We start from the raw sequence: 21,811 nt of genomic DNA on the forward strand, positions 1-21,811 counted from the left end.
ATTCTATATATAGTAAATGTGATACCAAGGATATTGATATTTTGGCATAGAAATTGTCGTATGGATATCAGCATACTATTTCGGCTTTCCGCCTGTAATGGAATGTCCGACTCCTAAAATCTAAGACTATTTTCAAGTATTGCAATCTAATGTGATATTAGCAGGAATAATAAAATAAAAATAGTAAAAAGTAACTGAATCCCTAAAACCAAGTTTTATATATAAGTCATCTATAAAGTGCTATGACTTAAATAGTGTTATAAAACCATGCAGATCTTCTCTAGTTCTTCAAGCATAAGAACGTTTATATGTGATTAATTAAGAGCATTTTAAATATAGGCAGTGAGCTACTTCAAGCTAATTATTTACGTGTACCATATGCCGGAACTAAGATTTGCATTTTAAGGATGATTTCTTGACATGACGTAAAGCTATGTCTTGTTTGTGACACAGGTAGCTGTCAATCAAAACAATTGGATTGGGTTTGCCTATAGTGCTTCAAAAGGGCCTTTAAAAAGATTCTTTTTTTTGATTTTCATTTATTTTAAACCTACTAACTTTATTACTGACATTATTGATTTTTGTCTGTTTATGAAGTGCATTTTTTATTTCGATTTTTTAATGGTTTGTCGTTGTTCTGAAGAGTGTCTGGCGAAATTGACTGAGCTATTTTTTAGTGGATTTTTCCCCCAATTTATTCTCCTCCAGCGGTATCTTGTTTTCACACGGGAATTAATCTAGAGAGGCCTACAAGCTCGCGATGATATAGTCAAAACAGAATACACGCTCTTATGAATTTTGACGGTTAAAAAGGGACGAACGCGACAACAACAGCACTTCTTCGTCATTTATGATGACGTTTAGAAATTACCGCTACCGCAACTACAACACCGTCGGTGAATAGCATTATGATGACAGCCACGAGCATCGTCTTACATGCCTCAGTGTGTTCTGTAGTCCCGTAGTGAAGTAAACCAGTATACAATTAGTCAAAAAAAATCAAGCACTGCGCTAGCTAATACAGTTCAAGTGCTTGATCTCTACCTTTTTAATTGTATCACCATTGTGTTTACAATTGTAGCCATCATTTGACTATGAATTGCATTTTTGTTTTTGGCTCTTTCGGCGATCTTCATAATTCCATGATTTTGCTGAAATGGGCTACATTTTGGTACATATGATTAGAAAACATTCCCGAATGCTTATTGCGGTCCAGGTAAAGGAAGAGCGATGTAATCACACCGTGAGAGTTAATGCAATTATTCACAGGTATACAAATCAAATACAGCCACATGGTGTGTAAAACAAATCGTCTAGACCTGTCTAGCAGGGCCAACTAAGTCTCACACATCCGAATTTTTTCGTGTATCTGGAAAAGGATTTAGGGTCTTTTAAGCCCTCCTCGAAAAATTCTTTGTCCACAAATATTAGCTGGAACCTAATAAAATTTTTGCGTGGATCATAACTAGTGAACTGCTAAATTTTTTTTCCGATGTTGCCGATAATAATGAAGTTCTAGTATAAAAGTGACCTACTGGTTACAGGATTTCCATTCAGGCGCCATATGATAACGGCAAGTTGAAGCGTTTAAAATGTGATAAGGATAGATCTCGGGCCAAAATTCGGTGTCTTTGCACTATAGAAATTTATTTTTCCTATATATTTTATATCACTAGTTAGATAGGCGGTGAATCATGTTCAATCCTTCTCGTTTGACGGCTAATTATTAATTTTAAGTTACTCCATTCGTAGTAGGGTTCTTACTTTTCTCAACTTAGCTGCGTACATCAGAAATAAGTCAGCATAATTTTTTTTTTGTAAATTATATATTTAGTCATGATGTATTAATGGCGTATGAAGCTGCGTTTGTGCGCGTAGCAGCATTGCTTTGTCCAAAGTATCAATTAGTTGAAACTATTACTGGGAATAAAAAAAACGCAGTTCAGATCTAGTAGTAGTCTAATAGTTGACGCACCTACGGCATTTTGTATTAATAGAAAGGCAAAAAAAAATACAAGGAATTTTTTAAAACCGCTTTCGATGAAGCGCTTTTGACATTAATTTGGAATCCAAGCTTACAGTATTTTAATGTATTTTTTAACAGAACGCAAGTGAACATAAAGTGGCTTTCATTTTTCGGTGGCCTGCCCCTTACCTGCACATAATACAATACATCTGCTTTGAGCTGCACCCACACGTTTGGGATATCTAGGGTAAAGCTCGAACCAAATGTTTACAGTACAAACAGATGAGTTGAAGAGAATAATTTAAGCATTAGATATGAATGAACACGCACACGCCTCATAAGATGTGCTATAGTAGAGGTTTGCGAACAGCCTGACTAACAGACATTGGCAGCTTAGGAAAATATATGTTAGCCTATTCTTTAATCGTATCTTTTAATAAATAGCAAAACATGTACAGCATGCTAAGCGCTTACAAAATGCACACTCACCTTTTGCTTTCAGCCCGTAAGTTTTTATCTAGATGGTTTTCCTCCCACGTCTGTTGCCAGAATCCTTTTTGATGTTGACACGGTATGTGTGCTTTTATTTTCGCATCTGGGTCACCACATTCCCGTGCCTCGTCTTCATTACATACGGATCCATCTTGCGTTTTTCGCTGCATCATTCCACGTCTTCTCTCTATCTCTTTTTCAATATATTGAGCCTTCAAAGGAGAATCAATATTATGGCTCATGTGCGATGTAACTTAACTCTTTTTTATCTACGTATCAGTGTTTCCGATTTAAATTTACACCCCTTTAGATTCCTATACTTTTAAATCCCAAAAGTGAAACAGAATGTTTAGTACAATTAAAAGTGCTTTCATATTCTGTACGCACTTTATGTAATTGATCAACCATTACGACGAGCGTCTTTTATATCGAAATCTCCAGAACGAAAGAGACAAAATTATTTGAATCGTGTTTTCCGCTAACGCATGTTGCCCATAAACAGCACAAGTTTTCAAAGGTCTGGACAGCATTTGTGCCGTTATCGCAAAAAAAAACTAACATGCGAATTTTTGCGGAAACTTCTTTTTCTTTTCAAAAGGCGCTTTATTTTAAATCTGAAAGGCATTGTTATAATGTTAGTACATCTGCTGTTGTCAAATTTCCACTTTTAAAGCCGATATTATATGTGACCTTAAAGCTATCTATCTGACAAAACGCTTAATACTTTCTCCGCAACCCAATATTTTGTGAAGGAGTCGGTGAAGGAGGTCGCGGGTCGTAGATTAACAATATAGTGGTCTAAATTCAAAACTGATTTTGAAAACTGAAATCATTATTACATCTTCGCGTATCATGGGAAAATACCAATGTCCAATACAACTCGCCATGGATAGCTATTTCGACTGAGCACTCACTTTGCGCCCTATATCGTTTTGATCCTCCTCGATCATCAAGGACTCTTTATTTTCCGAGCCTTCTTGCGTGTCATCTTTGCATTCAACGGTATCTTCAGTTGCCTTATCCGTCTGTGCCTGGCTATTTTTGTTATAGAGCTCAGAAACTGGTACAAGTGGTGTGGAGGAAGGATCATCTTGTGGCCTGTCGAGTTCCACGATTGTCGAATCCGCTCCGCGTGATACAAATGAAGATCGCCTCGTGTCAGAGATACCAGAAACCCCCTGCAGTTTTACAAGTGGGTATTTGAAACGTGTATGTAAAATACGCAGCATGCCGCAATTGGTTATATTATACATTGTTAAGAAAGCAATTTTTTTTCACACACAAATCAATAGTTGAAACTTGTAACTTGGTTCAATCGAGAAGTAATTTTTTTTTTTATAGAAGTCGGTATTGAAGTTCAGTCACTTTGTCACATACATTGTAGCTTCGATGTAGTAAGATTACTATCCGTATAATTTCCCGTATTTCGAAGTCCACTATGATCATTCTACATTCTTAATGGATTTTTCACGGTTTTGAATCGGATTTCTAAAAAGACTCACACAATTCAAAACATCAAATTGTAAAACATAATACATGGACTACTTTATATACCAATGCAATACTGTATTTCTAGTCGTGCCCCTACAAAGAGTTACAGCAATGATAAAGCATCGAGATGGAATTACTGAGGTTCTGCTACGACATCCTCGAACACACATCAAAATAGGCAAAGTGATGAATCAAAAATTACAAATTCTGAGAAGATACAAGTGAGGCGAAGAAATCACAAATGTAGAGATAAATGTAAGAGATAGGCTTACAGCTTACTAAAACGTACCTTATGCATGCGAGTATGTATGATTTATTAGTCTACAATGACGATTCTACAGCGCCCGTTATTCGAAATCACAAATTATGATAGCGAGTATAGGCCATAATTAATACAGGTCTCATTATAACTGATTTGCTGAAACTGTTTGCCTATTGATACTTTAATTTCTTATAATAGTTCTACAGCGAAATTGCTTATTGTAGTGGAGCGAAATAATTTCTGTATGCGCTCTCAGTAATTGTGTTCATTAAACGTTTTTGTTAGCCCACTAGCCACTGCCTCTAAAGATATGCCAAAAGGCCTTGTGTGTCCTGCTTTGGATGCCCCAAACATGTTATTTAACTTTTGCTGCTTGAGTTACAAATGCACTCAAGATTTGTGTCGCTCGTAGACACAAGCGACACAACTTGCGAGGTTTAGCCTATTTTAGCTTGCTTACCTTGTATTTTATGTCAATAAATTAGTTTAAAGAAATAGGTATTTTTTGATTTCTCATTACAACCTGGTTGTTTTGTATAATTCTGGTGCAGTATTAAATATTAACATTACTTACCTATAATTATCAAAGATTGTGATAAGGCATAACTTCGGCATAAAAGGCAAAAAAAGACCTACCACGCTCGTCTTACGCAAAATGGATAGTCTTAAAGACTCACCTTATTTTTAAGGATTCCCGGTCCTGGTTGCAAGACGTTGTGCCGTGGGGTATGCTGGCCACTTTTTGGCACTTCTCTATAAACCGTTTGGTCTTCGGGATTTGCGGTATTCTGCTGACTGTATTCAACAGATCGATAAGCTTGCGAGTCGTTATCGTTTGCTTCAGAGGGACTGTCTTGCTTGCCTTTAAACTGGCTGCTATGATCCTTTGGATCCACGCTATGCCATCCTGGTTCTCGGAATTCCTCGAGCTCAGCCGTCGTTCGGTGGAACTCACTTTGATCCGTAACGTATGTCAAGGAACACGACTCGGGACGAGATGCCAGCTGAACAACAATGAAGGTGACTCATTCTTGGTTATTGTTTCCCGTAAATTAAACATTTTCTAGGTATTAAAGTTCGGAAAATACAATTAACTTTGTTTTCTCGATAAATAAAAACGCTATTTCGAGCAGACGCTTTACAGTCCAGACGAAGCAGGCCTCTAATCAATTCGTCGAGACGCCCTAGACAATTTGCAATGTTAGGCGAACTTTCAAGTGTAAAACAAGAAAACAAAAAGCATGCGCACATTTTGTGTCGTGAAAGAAATATCATGCACCGAACGTTTAAATAATGAGGAAACTAAAGTATCATTCAAATTTCTAATTACTTGTTCGATTTCGTGACGAATAGGAGACCATTATTACCGACCGCTGTTTACGTAGGTCGTAAACAAATATGTAGCGAAAATCAAGACAGATGTTTTTAGAGAAATATCCTTAGCAGAACGACATTGTCCAGTAGTCGTGTCATTAAAGCTTCTAGCTGTCAAAAAAGATTTAGCAGTGCTTGAAGGAGCTTGAGGCGACAAGCTACGGCTTTATGGTTACTACATGTTCCAAATAAGAGCTTCAAACTAACAATAAAGTAGCATACCGCTAAGATGTTTCTCACCAATGTTGCTGCTGCAAGGCATTTCTTTAATATATATTTATGTCTCAAGGCCCTACAGTATCTAAGAATAAAGTCGCGAAATTTTGGAGAAATCGCGTGAGTCTCTTCTTCACAAATAATCGAAACTTTGGAAGAATTCCTCTGATCCTTTACTGTTCTTAGTAGAGCTTGCTCTTAGTTTCTTCCGTCTCCTTCGAAGCAAATAATCTTTCATATTTAATCCACTCATTTATTCGGCCTTGTTGCCTGTGGCTTTTTTAATTTATAAATTTAGGGGATTTTTTTATTTTATTTTTTCTCATCATATCAAATTTAAGAAAATTTGAAGGGATGGCGCAACAGGTATGCAGAAAATCTTGAGAGCGGCCTTAATGATTTTCACTGTCCTCGTGGCTAGGTTTAGTTTGATAGGAAAGATCATGTATAAAAAGCTCCGGATACGAGGAATAACTTTAATGCGCAGAAATTCAGGCGATCGTCTTAAGAACTTGTAGTTAAACCATCGATAGGCCATTCAGTCTGATATAATACGGCTGAGACGGTTAACAAGTTAACCAATAAGAGCCGCTTCATTAGTTTAAGCAGAATCTGTTTTTTGCGCATCCGTTATGTTAATAAAAATTTCGCCATTTCAGTAAAGAATTATCCGAAGAAGAAGAATGCTTATTTTACTACTGTAAAGCACTAGAGCACATGATTTGATGACGATAATTTGATAATATGATGAACTAACTGACGGCAAGGTTTACCTACTTTTTGTGCAAGAATAATTCCTTCTTTAAACATCATACAAATTAAAAGACCAAAGGAGTCGATAACATTCATACACATTAATTCGCATTTGTATGCAATATTTATAATAAATTTTTTTAATTATTGCATATGTAGTCCATTAATGGAATATGGATTTCAAACATAACATACGTATTTCAAATTTTACTGTTAATTCTAATGGGCTAGAGGCCTTATTTCTTCTACTGTAGATGCTTTGACCATGTGGGTTAAGCTTCTTAGGTGTCATCTTAGTGAAGTTGCACCAGATGTTGCCCATTCTTTCTAAACTTATTAGATAAAAGCATGCTTACATTATTGGCAGTGCATATTATTTACATTTCATCGTATAGAGATTTTAAACATTTTCACTTTAGCGGAATTTTTTAGGTTCTCTAGACGTAAAGTGGTTGTCCCTATAATAGCTTAGTAGGTAAGGTATATCCTTCCTAATCCTTTGCTTTTTTCTTTGTTTCTCTGAGGTTCTTAAAATATTGACCTAGCCCGCCGTACTCAGTACGTCCTTGCTTCGTCAGACACACCTCCTTGACTTATCGAACTTACTTGAAGTGTCGAACTATAATCTATGTGTTTGCCGTAATTTCTTTCACTCAAATTACCGTTCTTAAGGAGTTAGCTAGAGTTCCTCTATATATTTGTCGAGAATTGACATGTTTGTTAGCTTCTAAAATCCAATTAAGACTTGGTCTAAGTTCGTCCAAATTTTGTTAGAACAAATCCAATAAAATATCTTTCTTTTTGGCGAAAGTGGGAACTGTTGTTTATGAAGCCTTTCTAACTGGCCTTGTACATACATATCGTTATATTATTACTGCTTGTTTTACCTTGAGTATTGTCAAATGTCCTCTCAATTAGACCATTTAGCAAGTCGATAGGAAATATTCATTGGTTAGAAGCTCCTAACTTTGGGTTCTTTGACCAATTCGCCACCTGGAATCTTCTTAAATTTTGTACAGTCGAAACATCCATGTTGTTTGTCAAGGTGGCACATAAAATGCCGTTATGCCCGTGTCCTGCATTTACCATTAATTAAGTTGTTTCATCGTCTAGTCACTGTTTTTGCTGATAATCATTGGGAGAGCTGTCTGGATATCAGGAGAATGTAGCAAAACTATTTCTGTGATTATCATAAGCTTATGTATCTTTTTTATGTAAGAACAATTTAAGATTCATGTGTTCGAACACATTATATTTAACCGAAATCAGTGAGATTTCTTATATCCGTGTTATCCACTGATCAAATTTTTTTTTGTTAAGTTGGTATATAAGCAGTTCCAGTTTTTTCAACGGTTTTCCATAGGTATGTCTGAAAGAAATAATAATATCTTTGACATTTTATATTTGTCGTTCTCAAAAGCCAAAATTCCACGGGAACGTTCCGCGATATGTGCCAGCTAATAATACGACTCAAAAGCTACAGAAAGCTTGCTAACTTTAAAAGTAGTATCTTTGACCTAAATAATCTTTTCCAGTTGATTTGTCAATTTCGTCGAGGAATATCATTGCTAAGTAAACTTATATATTTTGGCTATAAAAACGTTGTCGTACGCGAGACATATATCCTGGGTTACTTCCGCAACATCATTAGAATAATTTTCAAATAAGAAAAAATTGGAAAATGCCGTTTTATTATTCGAAATTAGAGCCTGAAGCAAGCTTAAAATTTTGTAAGCAAATTAAATTTTTGTATCATTAGCAAATGAGAAGTCAGAAAACAAAACCTGTAAAAATGCAAAACAAACGTCATTTGTTTTCTACCAATCAGCTTCTGCTCCAGAGATTTCGTGAGCTTATCCTGAACGAGAAAACACCACTCCTTCTGACCCAATCATAAGATTATTTATGTATGCTAGACGACGTTCTTGTATGACGCTGATATGATATTATATATAGTATTGCGCGTTTTTCCTTGTTAGCTTGCTTATTTTAGTCCGTACTTCTTGGTTAGTAACGGAATCCTCGTGCCCATATGTCTCTTCTAAATGTCATCACTTATTATATTATCCTTGATTATTTGAATTCGTTACAAATAAATTCCTGCATTGGGCGTGAAGTTTGTACTGTACAGTAGGCGTATTTTTAGAACCTTGTGGAGCTTTATATTGGGAAAAAGTAAAGCTTTCCCATCAAAATCTTCTACGAAGCTTTTTACTTACCATCATGCTGGTGTCATTTGAAAGATTAGTTTGTATTGGATACTCCTTTCGAGTATTCCGGTCCCCTCCTCCTCTCTTGTCATCCCCTGAGGTATAGTTTTCTTGAATTTCTCTGCACTGTTCATCGTTTGATACGCTTTTTTTAACGTGCTCATTCTCAGTCTCACAAGATGACTTGCTTTTTATCAAAATATTCCCCTTTTCCTGCTCCGTTTGGCCTCCGTCGGGCGCTTCTAAATTTTTGTGTCTCTTATCGATATCTTTCTTACGCTCTGAAGTTCGTGGTAGTCTCCCATTTCCTACAGAGTACCTAAGATTCAAATAAAGAAAAACAAGGTAGTCATTAACTAGGAATAAGAAAGCGTTAGACTTTTGTTAACTTCTTGTCATGATTATCACAAGGATGCGATACCGTAAAAGTTTAGACCCCAAAGATATATTCGCAGGTCTTTTTAACCTCTTACATGTACAATATGCGACCGAACTTTTGTTCATACAAAGTGATTATCGAACAAATATTTTGCATTTGTCTACCAAATAATGGAGCTCTTAATTTTTGGTAAAGATAATCTAACGCTTTTCCGAAGTTAATATCTTTCGACTAATTTAATTTATTGGATATCTTCGATCAATGTGTCACCTTAATCAACTTGAGCATTATTTACAATAGAACTTACATGGAACAGTGATTGCATTTGACAGCCTTTTCCCAAAAAAATAGCAATGCATACCAAAATGTTTGTCTTTTTGTTATGGAAAAGGGAAAACTATTTACATTCCGATCATTATTTAAAGCCGTGTATCTTTTTAAAACGTACTCGAAATAACTGAAAAGCCTTAGCTTTTGTTTTTGAAATAGAAACTTCAGAAACTTTGAAAAATATTTTTATTTGGTTATTTATTAACTGGTTTATTACGAATTACTAGAAATAACTATAAGATGACTCTCTACAATAATAGTCAAAAATTATAACAAAAAAGTTTAGTTAAAAAAACTGAAAAAACAGGTAAAGATTTCCATTACTACAAATCTTTCGTGGAGTATAAGAAGAGCTATAGAGTGTAATGAAAATTCAACACTGAGTACACTGAGAGAACCAGTGGCTCGCGCAAAATCAAGACAACAATGAAAAAAATCTTTAATAACTAAAAAACATGTATCGATTTGCATTTCTATACCTGCACGAAATAAATGCTGAGGCAATCAAGATTTTCTACTATATAACCTAAATATGAGCATCTTAATAAAACACAGTCGATTTAGAAGCAAAAAATCGGTTATTCTCGGTCTTAGTTATCAGTCAATCGGTATCAGGCAATCTAGTTCATTGAAAATTTAGACACGACCCAAATAGTGTGGTTGTGGTAAAAAAATAAAGGATCTAAATTAACACGGGCATCGTAATTTTTCTGCCCTTGCGATCACATAAACAGTTTTCATACGATGATCTTACTTAGTAATCAAAATGTGTGCGTGTGTTAAATACAAAATATCTACAGTTCAGGACCTAAACGACTTAAAAATTCAATGGTAGCTAAAAATGGTTTTAAATTTATTGAGCTCAAACAATATACATGTGTATATATATATGTAAATTCCCTGACTCTAAAAACTATGTTAAGTGTTATATCTACGAATTATGGATAACTAGTGTAAACGGGTTAAACAAAGAACATTACGATAAAAGAGGTGCTTATAGCGATTTAGAGAGCACTAGTTTGTTATCGCACAGTACCGCGATTGGAAGAGAAGCAGTGTGTCGAAAAGTAAGGTTCACTTGGTCGTCGTTCAATCTTGTCGTCTAAAATGGGAAGCAAAATAAGCTAATGTTCGAAAAATCATCGATCAAAAATGTTTCTGTCGTTGACCTATATAGTCCCATTAGTTGGAATTAATGGGACAGAAGTGAGGTCATTAATGATTTTTTGCTAAACGGATCGATTTTTTCAAATTTTGTTTTCAATACACAGCACTTTTTGGGTAACGTAACTGATTGAAACTGATTTATTTGACAGCTGAAAGGAAAGATAGAATTTTTAAAAATTGAGCTACCAATGTTTTTTTTTGTGAGAATGGCAAATGGTTTGCAAGCTTTGCTTGTTAAAAAAATTTCCTGCAGCTGACATTTGGCCAAAAATGCCTTTCAGTTTCTTGCTCCTGAGATTTTTGGGACATTTGAGGAGGTATGTCGGCTCAACTTCGTAACCACACATCGTTCACATATATCCTTCCGGCGTAACATCAATAGCATTTTTCCTTTTATAAAAGACACCTCTCCCTTCTTCGTGAGGACCTGTCAGCTCAGGACGCAGTTATACGTTTCTTACCTTGTAACTTCCTATTCGCTGTTTGATTAACTCGTGCACCTTTACTAAGTTTTATGTTATTCCCGCTTTTGCCCTTTAGAAGAATCGTACGTTAACAAATTCACGACTTAGACGCAAATTCCCCGTTTGTCTGGATTCATTCTGTAGAAAAATACCTGTTTTCCAAAATCCTTCAACAATTCTTATTATCTTAGATCATGTTTTGTATGAACTTTTAACGAGACGGAATACGTCGTGAAATGCAATTCTTATACCGTAACAAAGTTCTATTTAGCTATACAGAGCCAAGCTGTGGGTAGTCCAAAGTCCGACACGTGTAAAGGTTGTGGCTTCTTTAACTAGTGTGGGATTAGTATATTGATGAAGATGTCATTTTCTAAAATTGACTTCATCACATTAAAAATTGTACGAGTTTTGTGATTCTCCGAAAACAATAAAACATTCATGACAATTTTTAGATATTTCATTTTTTGAACCATCCGGACAACTGTGCAAAACCTTGGCTTCTCACGAGTGCATCCATTAGCATATATTCCCTTTAGTGCACCTTAGGAAATATAAGGTGCTATGGGAATGTCCCACTTACGGGAATGAAGGCAAGCATCTTAATTAGATCCCCGCGTTCTTGTGATATTACCCAAGCAAACGGGCAATATATGTGCATGATTACCTTTGGAGAATTAGTTAGAATTTAAATTAAAGAGATTTGAAGATGAAAAATTGTTACCAAAATGAACTTCGAACGCTTTCTGCACAGAGTTCATCAACGTGCAAAGTATAGGTTGTTGGGTTGCCGGAAGGAAAGCCGATCGAGCCGTGTTTAAAGAGCCACCCGATACTTTCTTGCACTTCGGTTGCGATGCCACCTATTCTGTGTGTCTGTTTAGTTTCGTTGTCAATTGGCAACTCAGCCTGTCTTCTACACCCCCCCCCCCCTAAATATAGTTTAAATTATTAAACGCAACATCCTTTTAGTCTGCCTTAAAAATATAGCTGTAAAGCAGGCAAGACTGTAGTAAGAAAATAGGCTGGTCATTTGCATTTGTATCGCTTAGGAGAAACTCGATAGGGATGTAAAAAACATTCAGTCGTTCCAAAAAACAGCACATTTTACAATTTGGTACTAAAAACGATCCAGTAAGGCTAATTTTACCGAACTCAAAATTTTTGAAAATTTTACAGCATTTATTTTCGAAAGCAAGGTTCCCTTACTCAAATAAACGGTTTGGTTCATGTAGTCCCATCCTTTATATATAAGCTGCGAGTATGCTAATGAGGGGTGTTTATGGATCTTATTACCTGCAAGTTCGTTCTGCTGCGTTATTCCCTTCAACTTGGTGCATTTTTCCTTTTTTATCTCGACTTTCCCTTTGACGAAGTTTTTCATTTTCCTTTTTATGGTGTTCTTCCTGCTTTCTCCGAATCTCCTCAGCTTTCATCTTAGAGACATCCTCGACGCTGAGTGGTGTTAAATGCTCCTCACTTCTCATCACTTCTTGTTCTTTGCGTATCACTTCAAATCGGTCCCCTTCCACGTGTAGCTTTTCTTTTATCTCAGGAGAGAGCGTTTCTTTATCTTCTGATTCCCTTCTTCGGAGCACCTCGCGATCCCGTACCTTAGAGCATCATTGTTTGGGAAAAATCTTTTAAACACCTATGACTTTATAAATTGATCATTAAGATAATTTATCAAAGAAGTCATTAACAATGGGCTAAACAGCATTTCTTGTTCGATGGTGCCACTGTGGATGGCGATTTGTACATGTGTAGACATGTTGCCATAAAAATATCCTATACATATCGTATTACCTTCAACAGGTCAATTTACAAACACGTAATCTCTTGAGAAGTTAACGCACAGTATGCGGAGTTATCTATATAGGAAAAGAAAGTAGAATAACAATAAAAGGCAAGAAATTGAGCTTGCAATGCAGATGTGATCTAAAAAAAGATTAGGAATTGTCTTATGTATATTTTTTAAATGTTTTTTATAAAGAGATGAAAAATTGTGGTGGTTGCGTTTGAGCATTTGCAACAGGTTTAGTTGTTATGTCGAGTTGAAAAAAAGCCTGCTTGTACTTATCATAACATACTCTAGCAAAACGAATAGATGGAATTCAACGCTCGAATGTATGATTTGCAACTCACATGCACGAATCATTCAAATGGGTGCACATATATATATCAAGCTAATACTGACAGTTGTAAAAAGATAACGAAATATGCCAAAAGACGAATACACCGAACAGCTTATGACAAAAAAGAAAATAGAGGTGTAACCAAAAACCATTTCAAGGCTGTAAAGGAAAAAAGTAGTTTGGTTGCTTTCAGAACTTCCGTATAATTTACATTAGCATTAGGTTTATTGTTGGATACTAGGAGCGGCGTATTAAAAACGAGGATAAAGTTCACTAGAATCAGAAGAATATGGAAATTTGGAGCAAAGAAATGTATATATGGTATGCATAACGGAACTGTGGAAAACAATGTGACATGTTGTGAGATTTTTAAGGAGTTGAGCGGTGCTATCAGACATAGTTTTAAGATACAGAGACAACATGAACTAAGAAGAACTAAATGGAAGATTAGCAATATAGGAATCGAAAATAAGCTGCTTCGTACATGTAATAAATAAAGTATATTATGAATAATAAGCACATAAAATACGTTATGAGCAGTAGGTATAAATAACAAGTATTCTAATAAAGAGTATTGCAATGATAGTTATAATGATCTTCTAGACATAATAATAGCAGTAATTAAAATACAAAGCATAAATAGAAAGATCAAAGGTAGCAACTAATATATCGAAAGATAATTAACCTCTGTTATAAAAATATTGCATAAACATATATATATATAAAGGTGAAATTTCAAGGAAAGAGCTTCTTTAGAGTGCATGTTTTAAAATATTAATAAAAATCTATTTATATGTTAAATTCAGAAGTACAGTACCATGTCGGTACGCATGTGGTCGGTTCCGTGGTATTCAAACTAAAACCATTTATATTTCATTGTTACGCTTGCCAGTAAAATGACTTGGCCCAACATACCTCCATTTCGAGTCGTTCTATCTCCCGATCAATTTCATTGACCTTTCGATTGATTTCTTGTAGGTCATCATCCATCTCTTGCTCTCGATGATCCGCAATACCTGTCAACTGATCTGATTCTTGCGGTGTTTTGTCAACTTCGGATCTCACTATACGCTTCACTGTGATAGCATTTTCCACGGTAGAACGCTTCTCTGTATTGGATTCTGTAGAAGAACAAAAACCATAATCATAAGTTACTGGATATGATATACAATATAACGCTAAATACCTTAACGAATACACTACTGGCATATCTCGTCATATTATCCAGTAGGATTATTTACAGATTTAGGTTTTAGAAGTGGGCAATATTTTTTCCTAAAAATAAAAATGAACTCCTTTTCAAATAACATATCTGTTTTATTTACCAATTATGAGGTTCGCCAGTATACCTTATATATGTACGTTCGTATTTTGTAGGTTTCCCTGTGAAATCTAGTAGGAGAAACTGCTACTTTTTCATTTTTGGCTAATTTTAACCGAACATACCATAAATTTATGACGTTTCCTTTTGGAGTCGCTGTGGTTATAATTGCCCTATCGAGAAGGTACTGCTCTTCGTTGGTACACCTGGTTTTCCCAGAGTATAGCTTTTACTAGCGTTCCGATTACATTGTCTGCTAACTCTTTACCTGTTTATAGTAAAAGCCACCGTAGTTTATTCTCTACAAATTAGAACAACTGAAAGAGCACTTGTACTTGTTCCCACAACACTTTATGCAGCAGGGTTTTCGAACCTGTTTGTCATTTCTGCTAACGCACTCTTCATTAAATTTCTCCATAGCTTATATAACGAGCTATTGCCATAAAACATTTCCCTTTAATCTGAAACCTTTTATACGGAACTTTATGCTTGGTAGGAGTCTGAGCCTCGATTATAGACATACTCGGTCCCATCTGAATCTAAATAAATGTCGGCATCACGTAAGATCACTACTATAATTGACCGCACCACCTCATTAACGTCTTCTTCACTATTCGCACCTCTGCGTATTATGTCTATAAAATCTAATTCCATAGATCTTTATAAGTCTTTTTTTCCTAAAGTTCGTTATTAGACCCATTTTGATCTCGGTCTCATCCGCTGACACTGTGAAGAATGGCCTCAGAAGTCGGCCTGTCTTACACTTTCGTGCTCACGGTGCTTTGCCCAGTGATATTCCTTTCATTGGAATTGTGTTTTACGCAAAAGGAGTTCCGTGCCTGAGGATATAGACTACGTATTGTTAACTCGAGACAGCAAGCAGGTTTCTTGCAGGGATACCTCCACCGAAAAAGGCAACTTGGTGCTTCAAGCAGAAAGCAGGTAGAACGACAAATTGCCTTATACAAATGCTTTTTTTTTGTAGAATCATTAAAGGGCCTAAAAAGAAATACCCAGTAGACTATCAAGGACGCTATAACTCACAATATGGTGGTTCGGGGACTAATATCCTAAAAGAAACCTCTCGCAGGAACCCTGAAAAGGCTGCGATAGGTTAATAAGACTGAATAGATGTGTGATAGATGCAGTATGCGAGCTGTATTCGGCTTTTCAGCCCAAGAGCTATATCCGTCCAGGATGCCGCAGCAAGTCAGCTGCTAGGTTAAAATTTACGCACCGGATCAGTGTGCTGATCCACGGCTCGACTTTTCTTGTAAATAAGGAATCGGTGATTCGTTTTTATCTTTCACGTGTGTGGATTTCAGCTGCAGAAAAAACAGCGACTTTTACTTCAATTTATTTATAATTTAACATGAAATACTTCCTACTCTAGATATTTTAGTTTTCTGTATCGGCTTTTATATAGTCAGTTTGATCACTGCATCATCTTTCTATCCTGTAAAGTTCGAACGCAGTAATGCACCATGGAGCTGGTAACCTCGACCTTTTGCAACATTCCGCATCTTATGTGCACCTCTTATCGTCCACCTTGTTTACTAACTTAAAACAGTTCATTAGAATTCAAGACTACTGAATTTCTCGCCGAGAAGCTCAGTCAGAACACGTTCGCTGAGCTGAAAATCTACCCCAACCATCACAACATTATTGCTGAATTTACGCATTTGATACCTTTCGATTACTTTCGTCAACTCTCGTTAGGAAATAGGTATTCGATGGATGATATGTTAGGATATGCCTTTTGGGTATAGTAAAAACAACTGTTAATTGTGTACCACTTAATTAGGACTGCGGTATGTAATTCCTTCTTATCCAGGTACCATATCAATGTAGATCGTACATTGTTCACAGCCAGATCTCTTAGATACAGCTTACATAATTCCTTAGTTGGACGCAGTCCATCTACAAACAGTATCTAGCAGCTGGACGCGTTCTTTCATCGTTTGAGATCCAAAATCTACGGCTCTGTGATCATGGCATCTTTCCAGTTTTATTGATCCTGCAGCCGATGATATCCTTCCAAGTATTTGGCATTGTTGGCTTTTCAGACAGCATATAATACAGATATCACAGCTCCCCCATGTATATTGGCTTCTTGTAGTTTCGGATCCGCCAGAAAGTTCGAGTTGGCACTGACTTTGTCGCTACCATTAAATTGCGGAGAAACTATGTCTTTGATCGGTAATATGCATACTGACTAACTTGCCACATGCAATCAATAGTAGGATACGGAAATATACACTGGTTTATGATTTTAAAATATGTATTAAGATATTATAGGTTAAGATCAAGGCTCCATTTTAAGTGCTCCAGAAATTATTAAAATTATTATCAGTATTTTATCATACCTATTTTTTAATTATATTAATTAATATTACTTAACATATGCCCTCTCTCAACATGATAAATTAATAGAGTAGGCTGTTACAAGTGAATCTCGCAGATTTTTAAAATATTTCAATGAGAATGATGCTTTTTTAATACCATAATGTAACAATAACTCTTACTTTTTACTTGTCGCAGCGTTCTAGCAGCTTATATACTTCCCATTCGCGTCCTTATATTTAATTTCTCTATCTATGGCTTCTCGAAGTAAATGGATAGTGGGATATATTTGTCCAGCAATTGCCCTTTCTAGTGCATGGAAAGCTCATGGAAAGTGCATGGATTCAGACAAGGGATATAAATGGATTGAAGCTAAGGCTGGGTATTCTTTTGCGCAATCCAGAAACTAATTGAGACTTAAGAATTAAGGATGGCCGTAGGTCTAACGTTGTCACCAAGTAACCAGACTGCAAGCTTGGCGGTCAGACAAATAGGCGCGTCAACGGTCCATAAGTCTGCTGAATGACTTGATCGCGATCTCCGTTCACTGTTTCAGTTCTGGTGAATATCTCTCAAATACTTCTGATGGCGACTATAAGTACTACTATCCCTTACGCCTAAACCTACTAGACACAGCCACCGAACCAAATTTTTCTCCAGGGCAACGTCATTCTCTCGCCTTAATCTTGTCCAGTTGGCAGTGAAGATTGAACCATGATTCGTCTACGCCCCAGGCAAGTTGTACATAGAATGTATTACACAATTTCCAACGAGCACTGAAGTCAACGGAAAACCCATTTTTTTAATCCAGTTTCTGCATTTATCGTATTTTTTCAGTATATGTGAAACATCCAAGGTTGTTTATTTTCAGTATTTTTTTTAGTGTAAAATATGTGAGGTTCTTTGTTGTGAACCCATTTCACTTAAAATAAACCCAACTGGTTTTCATTTGTTTTTAAAAGATTCTAGTATTTGCCAGCCATTTTTTTTTTCAAAAGTTGTTCAATTTTTAGGTCAGCCGGAATCGCTTGTAGCGGCCTTATATAATGCACTTGTACTAAATATTAGTCAGACCTCTGGCAACAAACGGTTAGTCGGTAGACTGGAGAGTATTCTACACTCACAACCGGCCGGGAAATTATATCAATATGTATTTTGAAGTCAACTTCATTAGACCAAGCGTAGAGAAGCAAGTCTTTCGAACGCTCTGTTTAAACCTGAACTCACGCAAGGCAAGGTGCGGCATGTTCTCCACGCACTGTGCAAGCTTAATTTAAGAAGCAGCTGTAGGGACTGCTAACGAGAGTGGTGTAAAAGGCCCAGCGTTCCAAGCCAAAGCGACCGAGGTAAAGGGGGTGTAGTTTTGCGGATCTCTTTCCATCGAGGAGTCGGATGTGAGTTGCCCTTCAAAGCTTAGGCACAGGGAGACTAGGCAGTTGGACTGACGGCAACTCAATTAGACATCAGTTTTTGAGAAGTGTTAAAGAGGGCGGTGTAAAAAGTGAGGCTCCCCAAACCGAGGCGATCGGCGCGAATGGGGTTTTATTTTAGGGTATCTGTCCCCGCCGAAAAACCGGATGCAGGCTGTTTTGCGTAGCTTAGACACAGAGGGACCTGGAAGTTGGACGGATCGCGGCTCTGAACAATACGGCTTCGAACCCATAGAGCAATTCGCACGTCATTGCGTTTAGGGCTTCGCTTACCGTTGTGTTCATCGTTAAGGCGACTAAGGAAGGCGTTAAGGAAGTACCACGGAAACGGAAGGGGCGGGCATCTCCAGCAACCGCGCAAACGGCCGTTCCATAACTGCGCGGGTCCTCTGCTCTACCAGTCCGTTCGCTTGCGGGTGGGCTGTAGCAGTTCTTACATGCCAAGTATTAAAACACGTCAAATGCTGTTAGACGCACTGACCCGTAAGTAGCTTGTGTTGTCTGTGAAGACGGCATCTATGGCCCCGTAACGATCTTGAAGAGCAGACAGTGCCTCTTGCACGATTCGGGTTGTCATTCCTCGACCTGGGAACAGGTGAATGAAACAAGTGCAGTAGTCTATACTCACAATAACGAACAAAGGAGCATGTTTCACTACATGCAGCAGTACCATAAAATTTACATCTACTTCAGCGAAAAGTCTGGGCAGGAAACGGGCATTTGGGGCAGCCTGCACCCGAGGTCACACGGCGGTGTGATTCGAAAGTACAACCGACAGGCACTTACTGCAGCGCCGGTATGCAGTGCAGCCCGTACTGCTTGATGTCGATTTCTCTGACGGGGTATCAGTTCCGACAAATTGGACAGTTAGGAAAGCCAACTGATGAAATCCGGCGCCTGTCTATCGCATGCGCGGGTAATTAGCAATGCTCGCGTTCTTGCCAGCGGCGGCACGTTGGGTTGTCAATTTGCACAATCGATGCGGCTAGACCTGTCAGCCAAAGGCTGATTTCCTTGGTTTATTTCCTAGCCGTCAAACCTATGCATAAGCCTCATCAGATTTGTTGCCCAGACAAAATTCTTGAAAATGACGGACTTCACTGTCTTCTTCATGTTAAAAAATCAATGTAGTCTTAATCTAGCTCCCATATATTGGAACCCGTTTGATCTTGATGAAGTTTCCTTTACACAATTAAAGAATCTGTTGGGGGGGGGGGGGGACTCATCAGGGAGAAACATTCCTTCAGTTTTGGTTCAGCAATATACCAGTTGTGTACCTCTGGCTCGATTTGCAACGGACCAAAGCCATGTGAATAAGGCCGCACTTGCCGTATGACGGTCTTAGCGTCACAGTTGGTTCGTTGCCAGACATGCAATTCTCTCCAGGCATCTTCTCAACCGGCTACCCACAGCATACACTGTAATGTAATAGAAGTATACTATATATATATATATATATATATAATCGGTGCTCACTTTTATTTTTCAAAGCAAATTGCGTAGCACTAAAGTAAGATACTTTTAAATGCTCTTTGACGTACGACTGCGACAATATTATTATTTACGATGGCTTCCTACATGTCGACAAAGAAGTCAGCAAACATTTTCAAAATGCTGACAAATGGCGTGATTTATTTGCAAACATCTGTATTTTGTGGCTGTATTTTCCGAACCCGTGCTTTAACTCTTCTCTAGGCATGTTCTATTGTATTGTGGTCTGCCAAATTAGCGGTCGGTGGCAGCACTTGAACTTCATTGGCAGTGAGTACCCTACAAACTCCCGAGCTCTGTGACGAGGCGCGTCATTGTACATGAAAACTTAGTCACCTTGCGGGAACCATTTTCGTACCTGAGGCTGTATCTCGATAACCTCAGTATACTCCTGCTGTTTTACTTCCCTATAAGAAATGTATCATCCCAGCACCTTTCTCAGAAATTAAAAACTGCATCATAACTTCTAAAAGATGTTTGATTTTTGCCATAGCGCAGTTTTCGGAAAATCATTCACCAACACGTTCGAAAGCACCACAAGCTTTTTCCCGAAATTCAAAAGGAGGTTTGTTTAAAAAACTGATTTTTTTTCAGTTCTCAAGCGCCCACCTATTTATTTAATTTACCCAACGAAGACGAACTCGTTTAATTTAAGCATCCAAGCAAGGTCTCTAGGCAGTTCTCTTGAACCCAGCCTCTAAATCGGCAGCGAAACGTAGTTTTTCACACAGTCCTTTTTTCTTTGGCTTTTTTTTTCGGAGTTTGTAAACTATCACACAGTTTTTACGCTCCGTAGTACGATTTTTGTTACTGATTTTATACAACAATACCGAGAAATTTTCCCTCAGTTTCTAACATTGGTTTTGCTAAAGCAATTCGCTGATCGCTGTTTTCGGCTTTCCAGTCAAACCTGTTCCTCTTCTCATTTTCACACATGACACATGTGAATATGCAAAATCACCAGAAAACACTTAAACCAGTTAAGTTCATTTAAGATTTACTTGACATGTTAGACGATGAGCTACCTGTAATAGCTTAGTAGGTAACGTTTTTGCCTACTCATTTTAGAAACACGTTGTGGTTCAGGTTCAAACAAAGCATAGACACGCGTCGTTTCATACTGAGACCCAGTCATTGGGTGGAATACCTAACGAATACCGGACGTGCAACTTGAAACAGAGAGATGATGAAATAGAACCTACCGCCTGTGCATATTATGAGGTATTACTGTAAAATATGAATGTTGAATTTACTGGATTCCGATTCTAGCAAGCTGAAATAATATGTTAATAAATCGATCACTGAAATACGACATGTTAGTGTTACGTATCACATTGGGAAATGTTTACCGATGTCTTTATTGATATGTGAGATGCTACTGTAAAGAACAATAATTCTGTTTTCATAAGCAGCAAACCATTTAAAAACATCTTGCTTTAGTGCTGCGCAATAAGGTTTAAAAGTTGAGACAACCTGAGTCTTTTTTCTTTAATTGGATACCGACTTATATTATTCATATAAGCAGTTTTAATCACCGTTATAAACGTCTTTCTCCTGATCCTTTTTCTCTTCCTGAATGTTGGGGGTACTTCCGCTGCCCTGTTGACATTGATCTTTTAATGTCGACTGTGTACCGGCTTTTTTATGAGAATCGCAAGCAGCATCCATTTGCTCTAAGATTTCTTTAGATCTTCTGGCCGGAAATAAATCATCTTCGCATGGCATCCATGGTGGAGTATCTAAACCAAATAAAATTGGATCCGGTATATAGGATGGCGCCACATACTGATCTGCCTGTAAAAGAAAGTAAAAAAAACTCAGTATTGAAAACCGTAATTGACCACACTGGAGATAATAATGCTGTCTAACTTTATAATTTTATCTCCACATACATCTTAAGCCTATAACCCATTCAAGTTATTCCTCACTCAACATTATGTAATACGAGCAGTATACTTTATAATGAACCCGTGAGTATAAAGCCACA

General features: G+C 37.2%; 1 protein-coding gene across 12 annotated transcripts in view; it reads right to left on the bottom strand.

Annotated features, from left to right (window-relative positions):
• Positions 1-21,811, bottom strand: part of LOC111250276 (uncharacterized) — a 77,618-nt gene that overhangs the window by 39,971 nt on the left and 15,836 nt on the right. For all 12 annotated transcript variants that reach the window (XR_015326084.1, XR_015326085.1, XM_086986584.1 and 9 more), the window contains 7 exons: positions 21,360-21,618; positions 14,155-14,360; positions 12,401-12,717; positions 8,774-9,083; positions 4,889-5,215; positions 3,373-3,636; positions 2,456-2,670 (listed from right to left, as the gene is read on the bottom strand). Coding sequence is in view for 10 of the 12 variants with exons in the window: in XM_086986584.1 (XP_086842710.1) it covers positions 2,456-2,670; positions 3,373-3,636; positions 4,889-5,215; positions 8,774-9,083; positions 12,401-12,717; positions 14,155-14,360; positions 21,360-21,618 (1,898 nt within the window). In the remaining 2 variants the exon portion in view is untranslated. The remainder of the gene's footprint in view (positions 1-2,455; positions 2,671-3,372; positions 3,637-4,888; positions 5,216-8,773; positions 9,084-12,400; positions 12,718-14,154; positions 14,361-21,359; positions 21,619-21,811) is intronic.

This window comes from Varroa destructor, unplaced genomic scaffold, assembly GCF_002443255.2.
Source record: "Varroa destructor unplaced genomic scaffold, Vdes_3.0 BEIS01000004.1, whole genome shotgun sequence".
Classification (NCBI taxonomy): Eukaryota; Metazoa; Arthropoda; class Arachnida; order Mesostigmata; family Varroidae; genus Varroa; species Varroa destructor.